This window comes from Pseudophryne corroboree, chromosome 9, assembly GCF_028390025.1.
Source record: "Pseudophryne corroboree isolate aPseCor3 chromosome 9, aPseCor3.hap2, whole genome shotgun sequence".
Classification (NCBI taxonomy): domain Eukaryota; kingdom Metazoa; phylum Chordata; class Amphibia; order Anura; family Myobatrachidae; genus Pseudophryne; species Pseudophryne corroboree.
The window spans coordinates 236,358,992-236,383,246 of NC_086452.1; the positions used below are offsets into that span (position 1 = coordinate 236,358,992).

At 46.7% G+C, this 24,255-nt stretch overlaps 1 protein-coding gene across 1 annotated transcript in view; it reads right to left on the reverse strand.

Moving 5' to 3' along the window:
- Positions 1 to 24,255, reverse strand: part of LOC134957936 (complement factor H-related protein 4-like) — a 717,700-nt gene that overhangs the window by 406,122 nt on the left and 287,323 nt on the right. Inside the window, exons 9-10 of the mRNA XM_063940187.1 lie at positions 11,205 to 11,387; positions 3,032 to 3,202 (exon numbers count right to left, since the gene is read on the reverse strand). Coding sequence (XP_063796257.1) covers positions 3,032 to 3,202; positions 11,205 to 11,387 — 354 coding nt within the window. The remainder of the gene's footprint in view (positions 1 to 3,031; positions 3,203 to 11,204; positions 11,388 to 24,255) is intronic.

The following is a 24,255-nucleotide window of genomic DNA, read 5'->3' on the forward strand; positions in this document are numbered from 1 at the left end:
GAAGGGCAAATTTGGACATGGAGGTAATCCTTGATGTCCAGGGACACCATATAGTCCCCTTTTTTCCGGTTCGCTATCACTGTCTGAGTGACTCCATCTTGATTTGAACCTTTGTATGTAAGTGTTCAAAAATTTTTGATTTAGAATATGTCTCACCAAGCCGTCTGGCTTCAGTACCACAATATAGTGTGGAAGACTAATACCCTTTTCCTTGATTGTAGGAGGGGTACTTTGATTATCACCTGCTGGAAATACAGCTTGTGAATTTTTTCCCAATACTGCCTCCCTGTCGGAGGGAGCCTTTGGTAAAGCAGACTTCAGGAACCTGCGAGGAAAAGATGTCTCGAATCTCCAAACTGTACCCCTGGGATAATACTTTGTACGATCTAGGGGTCAACTTGCGAGTGATCCCACTGCACGCTGAGACTCTTGAGACGACCCCCCACCTCACCTGAGTCAGCTTGCACGGCCCCAGCGTCCTGCTGAGGACTTGGCAGACTCGGTGGAGGGCTTCTGTTCCTGGAAAGGGGCTGCCTTCTGCAGTCTACTTCCCTTTCCTCTATGTCTGGGCAGATATGACTGGCCTTTTGCCCGCATGCCCTTATGGGAACGGAAGGATTGAGGCTGAAAAGACAGTGTCTTTTTCTGCTGAGATGTGACTTGGGGTAAAAAGGTTGGATTTCCCAGCTGTTGCCGTGGCCCCCAGGTCCGATGGACCGACCCCAAGTACCTACTCTCCTTTATACGACCATACTTTCATGTGCCGTATGGGATCTGCATCACCTGACCACTGTCGTGTCCATAACATCTTCTGGCAGATATGGACAACGCACTTATCTTGATGCCAGAGTGCAAATATCCCTCTGTGCATCTCGCATATATATATATATATATATATATAGACTGCATCCTATTAAATGCTCTATATCACTAAAATATTTTCAGTCAGGGAATCCGACCAAGCCAACCCAGCACTGCATTTCCAGGCTGAGGCGATCGCTGGTCGCAGTATAACCACCGTATGTGTGTATATACTTTTTAGGATATTACTCCAGCTTCATATCAGCTGGCTCCTTGAGGGCGGCCGTATCTGGAGACGGTAATGCCACATGATAAGCGTGTGAGCGCCTTATCCACCCTAAGGGGTGTTTCCCAACGCGCCCTAACTTCTGGCGGGAAAAGGTATAACGCCAATATTTGCTATCGGGGTAAACCCACGCCTCATCACACACTTCATTTTATTTTATCTGATTCAGGAAAAACTACGGTAGTTTTTTCACTGCCACATAATACCCATCTTTGTGGTACTTGTAGTATCAGAAATATGTAACACCTCCTTCATTGCCCTTAACGTGTGGCCCTAATGAGGAATACGTTTGTTTATTCACCGTCGACACTGGATTCAGTGTCTGTGTCTGTGTCGACCGACTAAGGTAAACGGGCGTTTTAAACCCCTGACGGTGTTTTTGAGACGTCTGGACCGGTACTAATTGTTTGTCGGCCGTCTCATGTCGTCAACCGACCTTGCAGCGTGTTGACATTATCACGTAATTCCCTAAATAAGCCATCCATTCCGGTGTCGACTCCCTAGAGAGTGACATCACCATTACAGGCAATTGCTCCGCCTCCTCACCAACATCGTCCTCATACATGTCGACACACACGTACCGACACACAGCACACACACAGGGAATGCTCTGATAGAGGACAGGACCCACTAGCCCTTTGGAGAGACAGAGGGAGAGTTTGCCAGCACACACCAAAAACGCTATAATTATATAGGGACAACCTTATATAAGTGTTTTCCCTTATAGCATCTTTATATATATGTCTAACGCCAAATTAGTGCCCCCCCTCTCTGTTTTAACCCTGTTTCTGTAGTGCAGTGCAGGGGAGAGCCTGGGAGCCTTCCCTCCAGCCTTTCTGTGAGGGAAAATGGCGCTGTGTGCTGAGGAGATAGGCCCCGCCCCCTTTTCGGCGGGCTCGTCTCCCGCTCTTCAACGGATTCTGGCAGGGGTTAAATATCTCCATATAGCCCCCGGAGGCTATATGTGAGGTATTTTTTGCCAAATAACAGGTTTCCATTGCTGCCCAGGGCGCCCCCCCCCAGCGCCCTGCACCCTCAGTGACTGCCGTGTGAAGTGTGCTGAGAGCAATGGCGCACAGCTGCAGTGCTGTGCGCTACCTTAAGAAGACTGAAGAGTCTTCTGCCGCCGATTTCTGGACCTCTTCTCTTTTCGGCATCTGCAAGGGGGCCGGCGGCGCGGCTCCGGTGACCCATCCAGGCTGTACCTGTGATCGTCCCTCTGGAGCAAATGTCCAGTAGCCTAAGAAGCCAATCCATCCTGCACGCAGGTGAGTTCACTTCTTCTCCCCTAAGTCCCTCGATGCAGTGATCCTGTTGCCAGCAGGACTCACTGTAAAATAAAAAACCTAAAACTAAACTTTTCTAAGCAGCTCTTTAGGAGAGCCACCTAGATTGCACCCTTCTCGGCCGGGCACAAAAACCTAACTGAGGCTTGGAGGAGGGTCATAGGGGGAGGAGCCAGTGCACACCACCTGATCCTAAAGCTTAACTTTTGTGCCCTGTCTCCTGCGGAGCCGCTATTCCCCATGGTCCTTTCAGGAACCCCAGCATCCACTAGGACGATAGAGAAATCCTGTTTTCTTCATCAACAGGAAGACCTGACCAACCTCTTCCACCTCTGTGTCTGCTTGAGGGGATGTAGGAGAAAGCAGTCATTAATGCAATAAGACTATTTTCATTGCGCACATCTTCAAGTTTAAGTTCAATTCCCCTTCTCACCCCCATGCTGATGGGAGCTGAACTTGGACTGAAAGTGCATTGGGAGTGTCACTATTCATCTCCGCGAACCCAAAAACTATGGATTTCTTCATGTCACCCCCTACCCACCCCCACCAGTAGGGGTGTCTTACCCCTTACAGTATTTTTTTCCAGATTGTAAGTAATATGTGTACCAAGTTTTCTGTAAATTGCTTCTTTACAAGAATTAAATAAATAATCCAATACCTACGCATGCTGGAGTAACTGACCATCCATTAATAAGACATAATGAACTGTCAACAATGTTTCCATTTGGTGACTTAAATCCATCATTACATTCATACCGAAAATAGTCATCAATCACAGTTTTATTTTGTTCGAACTTTCCATGCTGAAGTTGTGTAATACTGCAGGCCCCTGAAGGGACAAAACAATTGTAGTTTACATATCGATATCTCATATATACAGTATTCTATGTCTTCTTGTATTTTTTTTATGTCTTGTTGTAAGTCAAACCTCCCAACATTTACATTTTCAAAATCAGCCACATTTCTTATACTATGGGGATGCTGTATCAAGCAGTGAAAAGGGTGGAGAAATGGACCAGTGGATAAGTTGCCCATACCAACCAATCAGCATTTACCTATCATTTTATCGACCGTACTTGATAAATGCTAACTCAAATCTGATTGGTTGCTATAGGCAACTTCTTCACTGGCACACTTCTCCACTCTTTTCAATGCTTGATACATCAACACCATATGCCACAATGAGGACCATGGCTGCATCTGATGGATGTGCATCATGTTTAGCAATTATAAACCGCACGATTGGAAATCCTTAACACCTCTCCTTTCCCATGGAGACACCTCTCCATTGCATCAGCAGCAAGTCCCCACTGCTGTACAGATTGTTAGTTAATGAGTCATATCTTCCAATGTTAGTTGGGGTAAACATCCTTGCTACAGTTCTAGCATAGTGGGATACTCCCACCTAAATTAGAGCAGTTGGGAAGGATAAGTTAAGTTAAACTGGTACATACAGATGTAGCCACACTCATCCAGCCTGCAGCTTGGCGTATTTGCTGCAATATAGGCACAGCTAGTGTGCCCGCGAATAGGACATGCGCGCGAGTAGGTGCGGCACATATGACTGTGCTGCCGAGTCGCAGGATGGATGAGCATTGCTACATCTGTAGTTTGGAAAGTGAGATGGATATAATTCCAGAGATCTAAACTTACTCTATAGTAAGGAAAAGGTCTGGCTGTTTTATCACAACAAAAACATAAAAATAGCAGCACACAAGATCATGTTCATTACCACACATACAGTATAGTGCTATTTCCTTCATAAGATTTTACTCCCAAAATTCCAGAATATCTTGGATGCTCCAGGAGAATAATAAGAATTTACTTACCGATAATTCTATTTCTCGGAGTCCGTAGTGGATGCTGGGGTTCCTGAAAGGACCATGGGGAATAGCGGCTCCGCAGGAGACAGGGCACAAAAAAGTAAAGCTTTACTAGGTCAGGTGGTGTGCACTGGCTCCTCCCCCTATGACCCTCCTCCAGACTCCAGTTAGGTACTGTGCCCGGACGAGCATACACAATAAGGGAGGCATTTTGAATCCCGGGTAAGACTCATACCAGCCACACCAATCACACCGTACAACTTGTGATCTAAACCCAGTTAACAGTATGACAACAGAAAGGGCCTCTTAAAGATGGCTCCTTAACAATAACCCGAATTAGTTAACAATAACTATGTACAAGTATTGCAGATAATCCGCACTTGGGATGGGCGCCCAGCATCCACTACGGACTCCGAGAAATAGAATTATCGGTAAGTAAATTCTTATTTTCTCTATCGTCCTAAGTGGATGCTGGGGTTCCTGAAAGGACCATGGGGATTATACCAAAGCTCCCAAACGGGCGGGAGAGTGCGGATGACTCTGCAGCACCGAATGAGAGAACTCCAGGTCCTCCTTTGCCAGGGTATCAAATTTGTAAAATTTTACAAACGTGTTCTCCCCCGACCACGTAGCTGCTCGGCAGAGTTGTAATGCCGAGACCCCTCGGGCAGCCGCCCAAGATGAGCCCACCTTCCTTGTGGAGTGGGCTTTTACAGTTTTAGGCTGTGGTAGGCCTGCCACAGAATGTGCAAGTTGAATTGTGTTACAAATCCAACGAGCAATCGACTGCTTAGAAGCAGGTGCGCCCAACATGTTGGGTGCATACAATATAAACAGCGAGTCAGATTTTCTGACTCCAGCCGTCCTTGCAATGTATATTTTTAAGGCTCTGACAACGTCCAACAACTTGGAGTCCTCCAAGTCGCTAGTGGCCGCAGGCACCACAATAGGTTGGTTCAGATGAAATGCTGATACCACTTTAGGGAGAAAATGCGGACGAGTCCGCAGTTCTGCCCTATCCGAATGGAAGATTAGATAAGGACTTTTATAAGATAAAGCCGCCAATTCAGATACTCTCCTGGCAGAGGCCAGGGCTAGTAACATAGTCACTTTCAATGTGAGATATTTCAAATCCACCTTTTTCAATGGTTCAAACCAATGGGATTTGAGGAAATCTAAAACTACATTTAGATCCCACGGTGCCACCGGAGGCACCACAGGAGGCTGTATATGCAGTACTCCCTTGACAAAAGTCTGGACCTCAGGGACAGAGGCCAATTCTTTTTGGAAGAATATTGACAGGGCCGAAATTTGAACCTTAATGGATCCCAATTTGAGACCCATAGATAATCCTGATTGCAGGAAATGTAGGAAACGACCCAGTTGGAATTCCTCCGTCGGAACCCTCCGATCCTCGCACCACGCTACATATTTTCGCCAAATGCGGTGATAATGTTTCACGGTGACTTCCTTCCGTGCCTTAATCAAGGTAGGAATGACTTCTTCTGGAATGCCTTTCCCTTTTAGGATCTGGCGTTCAACCGCCATGCCGTCAAACGCAGCCGCGGTAAGTCTTGAAAAAGACAGGGACCCTGCTGTAGCAGGTCCCTTCTCAGAGGTAGAGGCCACGGTTCGTCCGTGAGCATCTCTTGAAGTTCCGGATACCAAGTCCTTCTCGGCCAATCCGGAACCACTAGTATTGTTCTTACTCTTCTTTGCCGTATGATCTTCAATACCTTTGGTATGAGCGGCAGAGGAGGAAACACATACACTGACTGGTACACCCAAGGAGTTACCAGTGCGTCCACAGCTATTGCCTGTGGATCTCTTGACCTGGCGCAATATTTGTCCAGTTTCTTGTTGAGGCGAGACGCCATCATGTCTACAATTGGTCTTTCCCAACGGTCTATTAACATGTTGAAGACTTCTGGATGTAGACCCCACTCTCCCGGATGAAGATCGTGTCTGCTGAGGAAGTCTGCTTCCCAGTTGTCCACGCCCGGGATGAACACTGCTGACAGTGCTATCACGTGATTCTCCGCCCAGCGAAGAATCTTGGCAGCTTCTGCCATTGCACTCCTGCTTCTTGTGCCGCCCTGCCTGTTTACATGGGCGACCGCCGTGATGTTGTCCGACTGAATCAACACCGGCTTTCCTTGCAGGAGAAGTTCCGCCTGGCTTAGAGCATTGTAGATTGCTCTTAGTTCCAGAATGTTTATGTGAAGAGACTTTTCCAGACTCGTCCATACTCCCTGGAAGTTTCTTCCTTGTGTGACTGCTCCCCAGCCTCTCAGGCTGGCGTCCGTGGTCACCAGGATCCAATCCTGAATGCCGAATCTGCGGCCTTCTAATAGGTGAGCCTTCTGCAACCACCACAGAAGTGACACCCTTGTCTTTGGTGACAGGGTTATTCGCAGGTGCATCTGCAGATGCGACCCTGACCATTTGTCCAACAGATCCCTTTGGAATATTCTTGCATGGAATCTGCCGAATGGAATTGCTTCGTAAGAAGCCACCATTTTTCCCAGGACTCTTGTGCATTGATGTACTGACACTTTTCCTGGTTTTAGGAGGTTCCTGACCAGATCGGATAACTCCTTGGCTTTTTCCTCTGGAAGGAAAACCTTTTTCTGAACCGTGTCCAGAATCATTCCTAGGAACAGCAGACGAGTTGTCGGGATTAAATGGGATTTTGGAATATTCAGAATCCACCCGTGTTGTCTTAGCACCTCTTGAGATAGTGCTAAAGCTGTCTCCAGCTGTTCTCTGGACCTTGCCCTTATTAGGAGATCGTCCAAGTATGGGATAACTAATACGCCTTTTCTTCGAAGAAGAATCATCATCTCGGCCATTACCTTGGTAAAGACCCAAGGCGCCGTGGACAATCCGAACGGCAGCGTCTGAAACTGATAGTGACAGTTTTGAACAATGAACCTGAGGTACCCCTGGTGTGCGGGGTAAATCGGAACGTGTAGATACGCATCCTTGATGTCCAAGGATACCATAAAGTCCCCTTCTTCCAGGTTCGCTATCACTGCTCTGAGTGACTCCATCTTGAACTTGAACTTTTTTATGTAGAGGTTCAAGGACTTCAGATTTAGAATAGGCCTTACCGAGCCATCCGGCTTCGGTACCACAAATAGAGTGGAATAATACCCCTTTCCTTGTTGTAATAGGGGTACTTTGACTATCACCTGCTGAGCGTACAGCTTGTGAATGGCTTCCAACACCCTCTCCCTTTCGGAAGAGACGGTTGGTAAGGCAGACTTCAGGAAACGATGAGGAGGATCCGTCTCTAATTCCAACCTGTACCCCTGAGATATTATCTGCAGGATCCAGGGGTCTACCTGCGAGTGAGCCCACTGCGCGCTGTAATTTTTGAGACGGCCCCCCACTGTCCCCGAGTCCGCTTGAGAGGCCCCAGCGTCATGCTGAGGTTTTTGCAGGAGCCGGGGAGGGCTTCTGTTCCTGGGAAGGAGCTGCCTGTTGGTGTCTCTTCCCTCTTCCTCTGCCTCGTGGCAGGTACGACAAGCCCTTTGCTCTCTTATTTTTGTAGGAGCGAAAAGGCTGCGGTTGAAAGGTCGGTGCCTTTCTCTGTTGGGGAGTGACTTGAGGTAAAAAAGTGGATTTCCCGGCAGTAGCCGTGGCCACCAAGTCTGATAGACCAACTCCAAATAACTCCTCCCCTTTATACGGCAAAACCTCCATGTGACGTTTTGAATCCGCATCGCCTGTCCACTGTCGTGTCCATAAGGCTCTTCTGGCTGAAATGGACATAGCACTCACCCGAGATGCCAGTGTGCAAATATCCCTCTGTGCATCACGCATATAGATAAATGCATCCTTTATTTGTTCTAACGACAGTAAAACATTGTCCCTATCTAGGGTATCAATATTTTCAATCAGGGATTCTGACCAAACTACTCCAGCACTGCACATCCAGGCAGTTGCTATAGCTGGTCGTAGTATAACACCTGCATGTGTGTATATATTCTTTTGAATAACTTCCATCTTTCTATCTGATGGATCCTTAAGTGCGGCCGTCTCAGGAGAGGGTAACGCCACTTGTTTGGATAAGCGTGTGAGCGCCTTGTCCACCTTAGGGGGTGTTTCCCAGCGCGCCCTAACCTCTGGCGGGAAAGGGTATAATGCCAATAACTTTTTTGAAATTATCAACTTTTTATCAGGAGCAACCCACGCTTCATCACACACGTCATTTAATTCTTCTGATTCAGGAAAAACTGTTTGTAGTTTTTTCACACCATACATAATACCCTGTTTTACGGTATCTGTAGTATCAGCTAAATGTAACGTCTCCTTCATTGCCAAAATCATATAACGTGTGGCCCTACTGGAAAATACGTTTGAATTTCTACCGTCGTCACTGGAATCAGTGCCCGTGTCTGGGTCTGTGTCGACCGACTGAGGCAAAGGGCGTTTTACAGCCCCTGACGGTGTTTGAGGCGCCTGGACAGGCATTAATTGATTGTCCGGCCGCCTCATGTCCTCAACTGACTGTTTAAGGGAAGATAAACCATCACGTAATTCCACAAATAAAGGCATCCATTCTGGTGTCGACCCCCTGGGGGGTGACATCTGCATATTTGGCAATTGCTCCGCCTCCACACCAATATCGTCCTCATACATGTCGACACCACGTACCGACACACACCGCAAACTCACAGGGAATGCTCTAATGAAGACAGGACCCACTAGCCCTTTTGGGGAGACAGAGGGAGAGTCTGCCAGCACACACCACAAAGCGTTATATATACAAGGGATATCCTTATATTAAGTGCTCCCTTATAGCTGCTTTAATATATATATATATAGCCATTAATGTGCCCCCCCTCTCTGTTTTACCCTGTTTCTGTAGTGCAGTGCAGGGGAGAGACCTGGGAGCCGTTCTGACCAGCGGAGCTGTGACAGAAAATGGCGCCGTGTGCTGAGGAGATAGGCCCCGCCCCTTTTTCGGCGGGTTCTTCTCCCGCTATTTTTCCAGTCAGGCAGGGGTTAAATATCTCCATATAGCCCCTATGGGCTATATGTGAGGTATTTTTAGCCTTGTATAAGGTTTATATTTGCCTCTCAGAGCGCCCCCCCCCAGCGCTCTGCACCCTCAGTGACTGCCCAGTGAAGTGTGCTGAGAGGAAAATGGCGCACAGCTGCAGTGCTGTGCGCTACCTTATGAAGACTGAGGAGTCTTCAGCCGCCGGTTTCCGGACCTCTTCACGCTTCAGCATCTGCAAGGGGGTCGGCGGCGCGGCTCCGGGACCGGACTCCACGGCTGGGCCTGTGTTCGATCCCTCTGGAGCTAATGGTGTCCAGTAGCCAAGCAGCAAATCCACTCTGCATGCAGGTGAGTTTACTACTTTCCCCCTAAGTCCCACGTTGCAGTGATCCTGTTGCCAGCAGGACTCACTGTAAAGAAAAAAAAAACCTAAACTAAACTTTCTCTAAGCAGCTCTTTAGGAGAGCCACCTAGATTGCACCCTTCTCGTTCGGGCACAAAATCTAACTGGAGTCTGGAGGAGGGTCATAGGGGGAGGAGCCAGTGCACACCACCTGACCTAGTAAAGCTTTACTTTTTTGTGCCCTGTCTCCTGCGGAGCCGCTATTCCCCATGGTCCTTTCAGGAACCCCAGCATCCACTTAGGACGATAGAGAAAGATAGTTAGATGCGTATGATTATTTAATTCCTTCATCTTCCTTAAGTGATTGTTCATTTCATAAACTATGATCTGGTTTAGTCCTCATTGGATATATTACATGGCCATTGATTTTCTTAGAATATCAATAAATGGATGAAAATATTGTTTGCATATGTTAATCAGTTACAAAACAAGGTTATCAGTAATCCAATTGAAACTGATGCCCATTGTAGAGAACTACACTTCCAGAACATCCAATTTCTGAAATGTATTTTGTTCCAGTGGCAAATGGTAATTGGGAGTTGAAGTTTCCTCCTATTGCTGTTTGCCACCTGTTAGATGTGTCAGTTTGATATCACAATTGCTGTTCACATCTGTGTTTATTACACATGCAGACATCCCCAGTGTTCATCTGCTGATAAAGATTCATTTAAAAAAGTTAACTAGGGTGCAAGGGTGTAAATAGAACTTTGTAGACCCAACAGCAAAATCTTGAGAGCCCCCCATAATCAGTTGTCAGAATAGCACCCATCATAGTTTTACACATATGCACACAAGCAGGGGTGGATTGGTCATAGGCAGGGCCGGAATAAGTATAATGGGGGCCCCAGGCAATTACGTTTTGGGGGCCCCCACTACAGTAGATGACAGACCCTGAGCCCCCCCTTACACACACACATACACACACCCATGCTGCACACAACACACACACATACACCCATGCTACATACAACACACACATACACAAATGCTGCACACAACACGGGAGGGGGGAGACTACCACGCTCCTGGGTGTGGGGGCCCCGGGACAACCGCCCCTTTCGCCACGCCTTTAATCCGACCCTGGTCATATGGCTTACCAGGAAGATTCCTGGTAAGCCGACGTGTGTGTGGCCTGTTTTATGTGAAGTCATGTGACCCCACCATCCACATGACAGGCACCCCACCACACTCAAGTCACTGCATTGCCACATTCATTCTGTTATTCCATCTCTGCAGTACAGCAACTCTGCCATCCAATGACGTTGTCATGGCAACACGGTATGGTATACCTCTTGTGCTGCCCATGTCGGGCCATTTCTACAAAATTTTACAAGGCCACTTTTAGTTCCCATTCCACCCCTGACTATACTTGTACTAAGCTTGCCTCTTTCCCCCCTCATACTGTCTCTTTAAGCGGAAGAAGTCACATGTGTCTGTAAAGGCACATGGATATAACCACTTTTGTGTATCCATGGAAAGCATGTTTTGCAATAAAACATTAAAACTGGTTTTGGTCCAACTCAGCATCATGCCCAGTCTCTCTAAAGGTGATTCATTATAACAATAGATAAAAGTAATAGGATACTCTACTCACTGGAACAATTAGCTGGAGAAAAATGTCCATTTGAAAGGCATGTAATTTCCCCATGATCTGTGCCATGTGGTGTTTGAAAATCAGTAGAACAATTGAATTGTATTGTCTCTCCTTCCACATATACATGCTGTGTGGGCTGAATATGTCCATTATCAAATTCAACATCCTGAGGTTCACATTTTCCTTAAAGAAACACAAAATAAAAAAAAAACATAAACACCATAATATATAATATGTACTATATCTGACTTTTACCTTAAGTATTAAAAACCTCCAACTCGCCAGCAAGTGCAGCTTGTTCGTAAATAAAGCCCCAAGACTAATACCAAATACGGTGATACCAAGATATAATTTCAAAAGTGCTTAAAAAATGTGCTTAACCACTTAACTGATGATTTATTTTGCCAAAAAACGCTCCAAAAGTGTCTGTTTTTTTAATGAGTGAATTAGGTGAAGAACATGAATTTAATTTAAATGATTTTAGTTAAAAAATAATAATATATTTTTCAAACATCGAAACATCGACCAGGAACATTGCAACCATCGGAACATCAGGAACATCGCGACCATCGCGGCTTTCATTTTGAAAGCTGGGACAGCCTCCAGGTATACAGGGAGGTCTGTGGGTGGCTTGGGAGGGTTAATTTACACTCCCCAACGGCTTGCATTGTCTGCAGCCTATGGAGGGGAGGGGGGGGGGGGGGGGTCCTGCCATGCTGACCGATCAGCAGTGACCGGCAGCACGGCAATCAGCACGGGAGAGTGCAGGGAGGCAGAGGCCTCTGACAGCAGCAGCAGATGGAAGTCCCCAGTTAGTAAATGTGGAGGGTAGTGCTCTGGTTGTCCCTTTCTGTACAGTAGGTAACTCAGGAGCAGATGCATTAAGCCTGGAAAAGTGATAAAGTGGAAGGTGATAACGCACCAGTCAATCAGCTGCTGACTGTCAAGTTACAGGCTGGTTTTGAAAAATGACAGTTAGAAGCTGACTGGCTGGAGCATTATCACTTTCCACTTTATCACTTCTCCAGGCTTAATACATCTGCCCCTCAGTCTCTAAAAGGGCTGTAAGATAAGAGGTGAAGTAACTACTATCAAGCCACCCCAATAACTAGGAAGCGGATTTGCTGGTATGTGGGCTAGCAGCCAGTATTTGGGCTGACCGATCACTCCGGACACGGCTAGGACTGTTACTGGAGGCACTGATGTTGATACATTAAGTTTAACTGGCTGATGGGAGGTGGAGTGAGGGGAGAACCTGGTAATGGTGGGCGCTGCCACTGGCCAGTGCCATAACTAGGTGTGTGCAGCACAAACCCCCTCCCCGTTGGATCCGTCTTCCAGCGAGGAAGAGTCGGACGAGTTACTGTAAGAGGAGCGGCGGGATGTGCTGGTCGTATCTGGCGGCAGGGTCTCCTCTTCTAACCGGCCTCTACATGCACCTGCTCAGGATCCCAGAGACACTGCTGTCCGCTCCACCCTAGCGAGACCTGCCAGCCCCAGCACGTCTGTCAGCAGTGAGGGGAGAGAGGAGCAGGAGCGGGCGCAGCGGGAGGTGCATCGCCTACCCATTCAACACCAAGCAGAACACCGACATGACCCGGAGGCAGCAAAAGGTGAGCGGGCACTGGCGGCGGGATGCTCCCTGCACGGGCGGCAACTTCTCCCTACTGCAATCTGTTGCACATCCAGCGGCTTGAACGTGTCCCTGCCTGGTGTGCTGCTGTGCATGGAGCTGTGGCAGGGAGGGCAGCACCGGCTGGGCTGTGTCATTATACAAGTAGCTGTGGGCATGAAATATGTAACGCAGGTGAATAGGTCCCAGAAGGAAGCAGCTCATGTGCTGTAGGACTGATTAGAAGGAAGAATTTCTTGATGTGGTATGGACTGGCCACTCACCCTGCTCCCTGAACGACTGAATCTCCTCACAATCTCTGGTCACCGTCTCAATCCTGGCCGCTGTCTGCAGGTGTGTGCGTTCCGCACACTGTTCTGACCGGGGCTCTGTCCATACCGTGTGGCACCATTACTTTTCGTGGCTGGACTCTATGCAGCTCAGCCTTCCCTTTCTGTTTTCCCTGACAGCTCACACTGCTCTTCCCCTAACGTGCCCACCATGACCTGAGGCAGCTTCTCCACACTGCAGCCCTCTCCTGTTAGGTTCCCTCTGCAGCACTCTTTCTCTGCTCCATACAGAGATCACCTCCTGGTTCTCCCCACAATCACCTCAGGAGGAGAGACCGCCTCTTTTCAGTTGCTGCTCTCCAGGCCACGCCCCCCAGTTCAGGGGTCAACCAACTGCTGCACAGCTGTCCTCCTGCTCTTCGGACACTGCTGTTCCACTTTCCCAGGTCCTAGTGCCCGTGGTATTTGTGCTGATGCTGACATAACATTGAGGGAGGTTTGTTAACCCTTGCAATGCCACAAAGCAGTTGAGATATGTCAAACAAGGATGTGACAACCCCGTAGAAGTTCTACACGGGTTTCGGCAGCAGGGTATCACACTTACACATAAAGTTAAAGAATTGTCTTTGAACTTTATATTGCTTGCAAATGTGTAGTAATAAAGTGACTGGTTGATAATTGTGTACATACTGAAGTCTGAAGCACAAACAAAAAGACAAAATATAAACAGTTTTTGTCAGGGGCACTCATATGTTTTTTTGTAATCTTTATTTTTGTATGCCTCAATGGCACAAGTCAAATACGTAAGATTGCATCTATATTCCTATCAAGAAGTGACGCTATTGTTCTTGCTTTTTTGTTTCAACTTGTTTACTTAGCGTTCAGTACATTTGTATTAACATAATTGAAAGAGGTGATGTTTCACTGACTTACAGTAAAGTGTATTACATGTAGCGATTTGCAACTTGCTGTGAAGTCAGTAATATAGCAAATGTCTGGGCTATTACATTCTGTCAATCTCAGTAGTATATCTATCATTGGTGCAGGGTGTGCAGTGCACATGGGTCCATAGGTGCAGGGAGACCCCACTCCACACAGCCTACACCCATGTTCGACCACTGTGATTCCTACGCGGTGTGCCATCTGCCTATGTTTTTTCCATGGTGCCATCAGGTGGGCAACTTGATAATGGTGGACCCGCTGCACATGGGTTGAGCCTGTGGGATGCAATGGATGCAATGGTGGCTATAAGGGGGCCTGCAGGTTCATTCTGAGGCTATATGTTATGGAGGTTTTATATAGTACAGAAAAAAAAACCTTTATCACGTGCTTAAATGTTGAAGCAGCACCTCGTAGTAGAACCCCTGTCAGCGGGAACAGTAGATGTGTGAAGAAAAAGAATGGAACCAGAGGGCGAAAGATACACATAATTGTCCAAATACAGTCCATAAAGAGAAAATTCTCCACGGTATATTCCTTAACGGATTCAATTCAATGTTTGACTCAAAGTGTAGACAAGATTATATTCTCAATTCAGCCAAATGATATTCCTTCTGTAAATATACCCTCTCACCAAGAATATGAACACCCAAAATAAACAAATGGCCAAAGGGCCTAAGATTAGTAAAAGATCTTTTTTAATTTCTATGAAAGCATTCAGTTTAAAAATGCAATACAAATGCCAGAGCAATTCAGCATTATCATACAGGTGCTTTCAGGCACCATACATACATTTGGATAGATGTAATTTGTGCCACCAACCACTCCAGGAAGTGAGCTCAGTGGTGGGGGCTCCCAATTGTAATAATGGTAACCTAGTCACCTTAAACCCTACGCGTTTCATCCATAAATTGGACTTCCTCAGGGGAAAACATGCAATAGGTTATGATGGATGTATGTAAAAATCTCTCTAAAGATGATTTGAATACAGGTGTATCAAGAATATCCAAATCCGAAGATTTCAGTTGCTCTCAAAAGTCTGGAAGGTTTCAAAAATTGATCCAATGATCCTACTAATCTGAGCTTCTAAGTGCTCAGGATGAATATTTATAAAAGAAACCTTGACCAAAGCACTTCACCAGAGATCCAAATGGACACAAAATCCTCAGTATCTGTAATGATCCTGTCTCTCCAATATCAAAGTGAGAATCGAAGAAGAGACTGACTGTGATGAACAGATGATCCAGTGATAAGCTGCAGTGAAGTGTTGTTATTGGACTTTTATCCACTTTTTCTGTACACATTCCTATATACAAATCAGTCATTCATGCTGTGAGAAGAGAGACTTTTCAGTCCTTTATTGGGCCCATTTTTTCTTTGGTTACCGGTTTAGACTTCGGATTTTATATCGAGAGGGTGTTTTTGAAACCCTCACCTTGTTTAAGCACAGAACTTCATTTGGAGATGACTTAGCCTGGATCCTTTATAGTAATTAGAGGCGATTGCTGTCCAAACCACCGTAGTTCCATTAACACAGTGGATCACGTTAGCTGAGATTTTTTGAAGATCACTATAGATCTGGTCACACATTGTGTATAGGTCTCCCACAATTCCAAGAATCATCTGATGGTTCCCTTTGTGGATATCAGCAAGCCAAATTCTGTTAGTTTTTTATCCCCTGAAGAAGTCCGTTGAGGACGATACGCGTAGGTTTCATCGATTACCGTACACTGTCCTTTTGCTTTCGAGTGTCCTCCTTAGAGCTCACACCATCTAGGTGAGGAGGTCATTCTAGTTTCAATATCATAGCAATTTGATGTGTGTTCAATTGGTCGTAATGTTTTTAAAAAAGTGATTACGCTGTATGAAACTTTGTATCAAAAACTTTTAAACAAAAGTTCTGTTATTAATCTGTTGTTTTCTGTCGGGTGAATATTTCTGGTGAGTGGGTTTCTCTTTAGGCCCCAATTGGGAAGGCTTTGAGAGGAACAGACCTCAAGTGAACCTACTTTTACGTGGATGAATTGATTATCACTCAAACATCGTATATATCAGCGCACTCTGTTCTTTCTGTGTTTTTATCTCTAAGTTCCTATTAACAGGGGGACTTTCAGTAGTGCTGCTTATTTACAAGCGCAGGAAAGGTATTGAAATTTATATATATATATATATATATATATATATATATATATATCTAGGGAGATGTACATGTATATAACCAGGGAGAAAGGGGGAAATCAACAAACAGGTAAGACACATATTTTATTGACTCTGTAGCTCATATTGCCACTATATATATATATATATATATACATATAGTGGCAATAGAAGCTGCGGAGTAAATAAATTGTGGGTCTTACCTGTTTGTTGATTTCCCCCTGCAGCCTAGCACATCTGAAGGCATGTAACTGATTAAAACATTTCACCTGTGAAGAGCTCCCTATTAAGGGTAGCATATATTGCTTGTCAGTCTGAGAGGGGTTATAGGGGTTAGGCTACATAAGATCTGTCTGGGATATTTGTCTGTATGACTGATGCCAAGAAAGTTGGCCAGTGACTAAGGAATAGATCTCTGTTAATGAGTTAAAGGGCTGTGAACATATACTCTGTAACTGTTGCTGGTCTGCTGTCATCCTGACAAAAGTGGTTAAGCAGTCCAGAGTCAATGTGTGCTTCCGCCACATAGCTTCTTTATCATAAGTGGTATCAGAAGTGGGATGCTAATGGAAACTAGTATACACTTCCCAATCCCAACTGATAGAAGTAAAAAATGGAGGAAATACTGAAACTGCTTGTGAGCAGGCAGCAGCAATGTCAGCAGCAGCAGCTGATATAGATGCAAAGAAACAGATTTGGGGTGTGGCAGCAAATGGCTAAGCCTCTTGACTTCATGATAAAACCTATGCCAAGAAAAAACTGGGGTAATCCGAAGGTGGGACCTGGTACCCAAGCTATTGTAACTAGAGATGAGCGGGTTTGGTTCCTCGGAATCCGAACCCCCCCGAACTTCACCCATTTTACACGGGTCCGAGGCATACTCGGATTCTCCCGTATGGCTCGGATAACCCGAGCGCGCCCGAACGTCATCATCCCGCTGTCGGATTCTCGCGAGATTCGGATTCTATATAAGGAGCCGCGCATCGCCGCCATTATTCGCTCATGCATTGGAAATTATAGTGAGAGGACGTGGCTGGCGTCCTCTCACTTTGTTTCAGGGGGCTGCATATATTTATTCTGGGGACCAGCAGTATTATAGGAGGAGTACAATTTTTTGCTGACCAGTGACCACCAGTATACGTTGTCTGCCTGAAAAACGCTCCATATCTGTGCTCAGTGTGCTGCATATATCTGTGCTCACACTGCTTTATTGTGGGGACTGGGTACCACCAGTATATTATATAGGAGGAGTACAGTGCAGAGTTTTGCTGACCAGTGACCACCAGTATACGTTTGTCTGCCTGACAAACGCTCCATATCTGTGCTCAGTGTGCTGCATATATCTGTGCTCACACTGCTTTATTGTGGGGACTGGGGACCAGCAGTATTATATAGAAGGAGTACAGTGCAGAGTTTTGCTGACCAGTGACCACCAGTATACGTTGTCTGCCTGAAAAACGCTCCATATCTGTGCTCAGTGTGCTGCATATATCTGTGCTCACACTGCTTTATTGTGGGGACTGGCGACCAGCAGTATTATATAGGAGGAGTACAGTGCAGAGTTTTGCTGACCAGTGACCACCAGTATTATACGTTCTCTGCCTGAAAAACGCTCCATATCTGTGCTGCATTGTAGTATATAGTAGGAGTACAGTGCATAATTTTGCTAACCACCAGTTTATAATATATGGGAGTATGGTACAGAAGGCCACTGCTCTACCTACCTCTGTGTCGTCAAGTATACTATCCATCCATACCTGTGGTGCATTTCAGTTTTGCACAGTTTGCTGACCACCAGTATATAATATATAGCAGTACGGTACAGTAGGCCACTGCTCTACCTACCTCTGTGTCGTCAAGTTTACTATCCATCCATACCTGTGGTGCATTTTAGTTTTGCAGTTTGCTGACCACCAGTATATATTATATAGCAGTACGGTACAGTAGGCCACTGCTCTACCTACCTCTGTGTCGTCAAGTATACTATCCATCCATACCTGTGGTGCATTTAAATTTTGCACAGTTTGCTGAACACCAGTATATAATATATAGCAGTACGGTACAGTAGGCCACTGCTCTACCTACCTCTGTGTCGTCAAGTATACTATCCATCCATACCTGTGGTGCATTTAAGTTTTGCACAGTTTGCTGACCACCAGTATATAATATATAACATTACCGTACAGTAGTCCACTGCTCTACCTACCTCTGTGTCGTCAAGTATACTATCCATCCATACCTGTGGTGCATTTCAGTTTTGCACAGTTTGTTGACCACCAGTATATAATATATAGCAGTACGGTACAGTAGGCCACTGCTCTACCTTCCTCTGTGTCGTCAAGTATACTATCCATCCATACCTGTGGTGCATTTAAGTTTTACACAGTTTGCTGACCACCAGTATATAATATATAGCAGTACGGTACAGTAGGCCACTGCTCTACCTACCTCTGTGTCGTCAAGTATACTATCCATCCATACCTGTGGTGCATTTAAGTTTTGCACAGTTTGCTGACCACCAGTATATAATATATAGCAGTACGGTACAGTAGGCCACTGCTCTACCTACCTCTGTGTCGTCAAGTATACTATCCATCCATACCTGTGGTGCATTTAAGTTTTGCACAGTTTGCTGACCACCAGTATATAATATATAGCAGTACGGTACAGTAGGCCACTGCTCTACCTACCTCTGTGTCGTCAAGTATACTATCCATCCATACCTGTGGTGCATTTAAGTTTTGCACAGTTTGCTGACCACCAGTATATAATATATAGCATTATGGTACAGTAGGCCACTGCTCTACCTACCTCTGTGTCGTCAAGTATACTATCCATCCATACCTGTGGTGCATTTAAGTTTTGCACAGTTTGCTGACCACCAGTATATAATATATAGCATTACGGTACAGTAGGCCACTGCTCTACCTACCTCTGTGTCGTCAAGTATACTATCCATCAATACCTGTGGTGCATTTCAGTTTTGCACAGTTTGCTGACCACCAGTATATAATATATAGCAGTACGGTACAGTAGGCCACTGCTCTACCTACCTCTGTGTCGTCAAGTATACTATCCATCCATACCTGTGGTGCATTTCAGTTGTGCGCCATTGCTATTGATACTGGCATATAATTCCACACATTAAAAAATGGAGAACAAAAATGTGGAGGGTAAAATAGGGAAATATCAAGATCCACTTCCACCTCGTGCTGAAGCTGCCGCCACTAGTCATGGCCGAGACGATGAAATGCCATCAACGTCGTCTGCCAAGGCCGATGCCCAATGTCATAGTATAGAGCATGTAAAATCCAAAACACAAAAGTTCAGTAAAATGACCCAAAAATCAAAATTAAAAGAGTCTGAGGAGAAGCGTAAACTTGCCAATATGCCATTTACGACATGGAGTGGCAAGGAACGGCTAAGGCCCTGGCCTATGTTCATGGCTAGTGGTTCAGCTTCACATGAGGATGGAAGCACTCATCCTCTCGCTAGAAAAATGAAAAGACTTAAGCTGGCAAAAGCACAGCAAAGAACTGTGCGTTCTTCTAAATCACAAATCCCCAAGGAGAGTCCAATTGTGTCGGCTGCGATGCCTGACCTTCCCGACACTGGACGGGAAGAGGTGGCGCCTTCCACCATTTGCACGCCCCCTGCATGTGCTGGAAGGAGCACCCGCAGTCCAGTTCCTGATAGTCAAATTGAAGATGTCACTGTTGTAGTACACCAGGATGAGGATATGGGTGTTGCTGGCGCTGAGGAGGAAATTGACAAGGAGGATTCTGATGGTGAGGTGGTTTGTTTAAGTCAGGCACCCGGGGAGACACCTGTTGTCCGTAGGACGAATATGGCCATTGACATGCCTGGTCAAATTACAAAAAAAATCACCTCTTCGGTGTGGAATTATTTTAACAGAAATGCGGACAACAGGTGTCAAGCCGTGTGTTGCCTTTGTCAAGCTGTAATAAGTAGGGGTAAGGATGTTAACCAAATCGGAACATCCTCCCTTATACGTCACCTGCAGCACATTCATCATAAGTCAGTGACAAGTTCAAAAACTTTGAATGACAGAGAAAGCAGTTCACTGACCACTAAATCCCTTCCTCTTGTAACCAAGCTCCTGCAAACCACACCACCAACTCCCTCAGTGTCATTTTCCTACTTACACAGGAAAGCCAATAGTCCTGCAGGCCATGTCACTGGCAAGTCTGACGAGTCCTCTCCTGCCTGGGATTCCTCCGATGCATCCTTGAGTGTAACGCCTACTGCTGCTGGCGCTGCTGTTGTTGCTGCTGGGAGTCGATCGTCATCCCAGAGGGGAAGTCGGAAGACCACTTGTACTACTTCCAGTAAGCAATTGACTGTCCAACAGTCCTTTGCGAGGAAGATGAAATATCACAGCAGTCATCCTGCTGCAAAGCGGATAAATCAGGCCTTGGCAGCCTGGGCGGTGAGAAACGTGTTTCCGGTATCCACCGTTAATTCACAGGCAACTACAGACTTGATTGAGATACTGTGTCCCCAGTACCAAATACCATCTAGGTTCCATTTCTCTAGGCAGGCGATACCGAAAATGTACACAGACCTCAGAAAAAGAGTCACCAGTGTCCTAAAAAATGCAGTTGTACCAAATGTCCACTTAACCACGGACATGTGGACAAGTGGAGCAGGGCAGACTCAGGACTATATGACTGTGACAGCCCACTGGGTAGATGTATTGCCTCCCGCAGCAAGAACAACAGCGGCGGCACCAGTAGCAGCATCTCGCAAATGCCAACTCGTTCCTAGGCAGGCTACGCTTTGTATCACCGCTTTCCAGAAGAGGCACACAGCTGACAACCTCTTACGGAAACTGAGGAACATCATCGCAGAATGGCTTACCCCAAATGGACTCTCCTGGGGATTTGTGACATCGGACAACGCCAGCAATATTGTGCGTGCATTACATCTGGGCAAATTCCAGCACAACCCATGTTTTGCACATACATTGAATTTGGTGGTGCAGAATTATTTAAAAAACGACAGGGGCGTGCAAGAGATGCTGTCGGTGGCCCGAAGAATTGCGGGCCACTTTCGGCATTCAAGACTGGAGCACCAGCAAACACTCCTGAACCTGCCCTGCCATCATCTGAAGCAAGAGGTGGTAATGAGGTGGAATTCAAACCTCTATATGCTTCAGAGGATGGAGGAGCAGCAAAAGGCCATTCAAGCCTATACATCTGCCTACGATATAGGCAAAGGAGGGGGAATGCACCTGACTCAAGCACAGTGGATAATGATTTCAACGTTGTTCAAGGTTCTGCAACCCTTTGAACTTGCCACACGTGAAGTCAGTTCAGACACTGCCAGTCTGAGTCAGGTCATTCCCCTCATCAGGCTTTTGCAGAAGAAGCTGGAGACATTGAAGGAGGAGCTAAAACAGAGCGATTCCGCTAGGCATGTGGGACTTGTGGATGGAGCCCTTAATTCGCTTAACCAGGATTCACGGGTGGTCAATCTGTTGAAATTAGAGCACTACATTTTGGCCACCGTGCTCGATCCTAGATTTAAAACCTACGTTGTATCTCTCTTTCCGGCAGACACAAGTCTGCAGAGGTTCAAAGACCTGCTGGTGAGAAAATTATCAAGTCAAGCGGAACGTGACCCGTCAACAGCTCCTCCTTCACATTCTCCCGCAACTGGGGGTGCGAGGAAAAGGCTAAGAATTCCGAGCCCACCCACTGGCGGTGATGCAGGGCAGTCTGGAGCGAGTGCTGACATCTGGTCCGGACTGAAGGACCTGTCAACGATTACTGACATGTCGTCTACTGTCACTGCATATGATTCTCTCACCATTGAAAGAATGGTGGAGGATTATATGAGTGACCGCATCCAAGTAGGCACGTCAGACAGTCCGTACGTATACTGGCAGGAAAAAGAGGCAATTTGGAGGCCCTTGCAGAAACTGGCTTTATTTTACCTAAGTTGCCCACCCTCTAGTGTGTACTCCGAAAGAGTGTTTAGTGCAGCCGCTCACCTTGTCAGCAATCGGCGTACGAGGTTACTTCCAGAAAATGTGGAGAAGATGATGTTCATCAAAATGAATTATAATCAATTCCTCCGTGGAGACATTCACCAGCAATTGCCTCCAGAAAGTACACAGGGACCTGAGATGGTGGATTCCAGTGGGGACGAATTAATAATCTGTGAGGAGGGGGATGTACACAGTGAAAGGGGTGAGGAATCGGACGATGAGGAGGAGGTGGACATCTTGCCTCTGTAGAGCCAGTTTGTGCAAGGAGAGATTGATTGCTTCTTTTTTGGTGGGGGCCCAAACCAACCAGTCATTTCAGTCACAGTTGTGTGGCAGACCCTGTCGCTGAAATGATGGGTTTGTTAAAGTGTGCATGTCCTGTTTATACAACATAAGGGTGGGTGGGAGGGCCCAAGGACAATTCCATCTTGCACCTCTTTTTTCTTTCATTTTTCTTTGCATCATGTGCTGTTTGGGGACTATTTTTTTGAAGTGCCATCCTGCCTGACACTGCAGTGCCACTCCTGGATGGGCCAGGTGTTTGTGTCGGCCACTTGGGTCGCTTAGCTTAGTCATGCAGCGACCTCGGTGCAAATTTTAGGATTAAAAATAATATTGTGAGGTGTGAGGTGTTCAGAATAGACTGAAAATGAGTGGAAATTATGGTTATTGAGGTTAATAATACTATGGGATCAAAATTATGATTTAAGCTGTTTTTGAGCGGTTTTTGTAAAAAACACCCAAATCCAAAACACACCTGAATCCGACAAAAAAATTTCAGGGAGGTTTTGCCAAAACGCGTCCGAATCCAAAACACGGCCGCGGAACCGAATCCAAAACCAAAACACAAAACCCGAAAAATGTCCGGTGCACATCACTAATTGTAACATGAGTGCATCTTAGTAGGGCAACAGGTTATTTCTTGTAACCGTCCTTGTTAACCAGTGACTGTAAGCAAGGTTTCATGGAAAATGCAATGGTTGAAGAACACAGAACAAACTTTAAGACATTGATGAAGGTAAACAGGGTGCCCTGAGAAGTCCCACTCAGTGGCGTAACTACTGCCCCCGCAGTCCTCGCGGTGGCTTGGGGGCGAGGGGCTGCGGGGGCGCCACTGATTTACAGCAGACTGACATGCGGACGAGCGTCCGCATGTCAGTCTGCAGTCTCCTTCCCTCCGCCGCTTGTTGTTGTCTAATAGGGGGAAGTGCCGTCCGTGAGCTCTAATTGGCTCACGAACCGGCACTTCCCCCTAATAGACCCGCGGCCGCCGGAGATGATGCAGCAGGAGGGACACAGGAGAGGCGAGCTGTGTGCCCTCCGTGTCCCTCCAACAAGCGACGGTGGGGGGGGGGGGGGAGGAATATCTGGCACTGGGGCATTTCTGGCACTGGGGGGAATATCTGGCACTGGGGGCATATCTGGCACTGGGGGGGGGGATATCTGGCACTGGGGCATATATGGCACTGGGGGGGAATATCTGGCACTGGGGGCATATATGGCACTGGGGGGGGGATATCTGGCACTGGGGGTATATATGGCACGGGGGGCATATATGGCACTGGGGGGATATCTGGCACTGGGGCATATATGGCACTGGGGGGAATATCTGGCACTGGGGGGAATATCTGGCACTGGGGGGGGGGATATTTGGCACTGGGGCATATATGGCACTGGGGGGGAATATCTGGCACTGGGGGCATATATGGCACTGGGGGGGAATATCTGGCACTGGGGGCATATATGGCACTGGGGGGGATATCTGGCACTGGGGGCATATATGGCACGGGGGGAATATCTGGCACTGGGGGGGAATATCTGGCACTGGGGGCATATATGGCACGGGGGGAATATCTGGCACTGGGGGGGAATATCTGGCACAGGGGGCATATATGGCACTGGGGGCATATTTGGCACTGGGGGGGAATATATGGCACTGGGGGCATATGTGGCACTGGGGGGGAATATCTGGCACTGGGGGCATATGTGGCACTGGGGGGGTATATGTGTACCTGGGACATGGTGGGGACGACTATATTT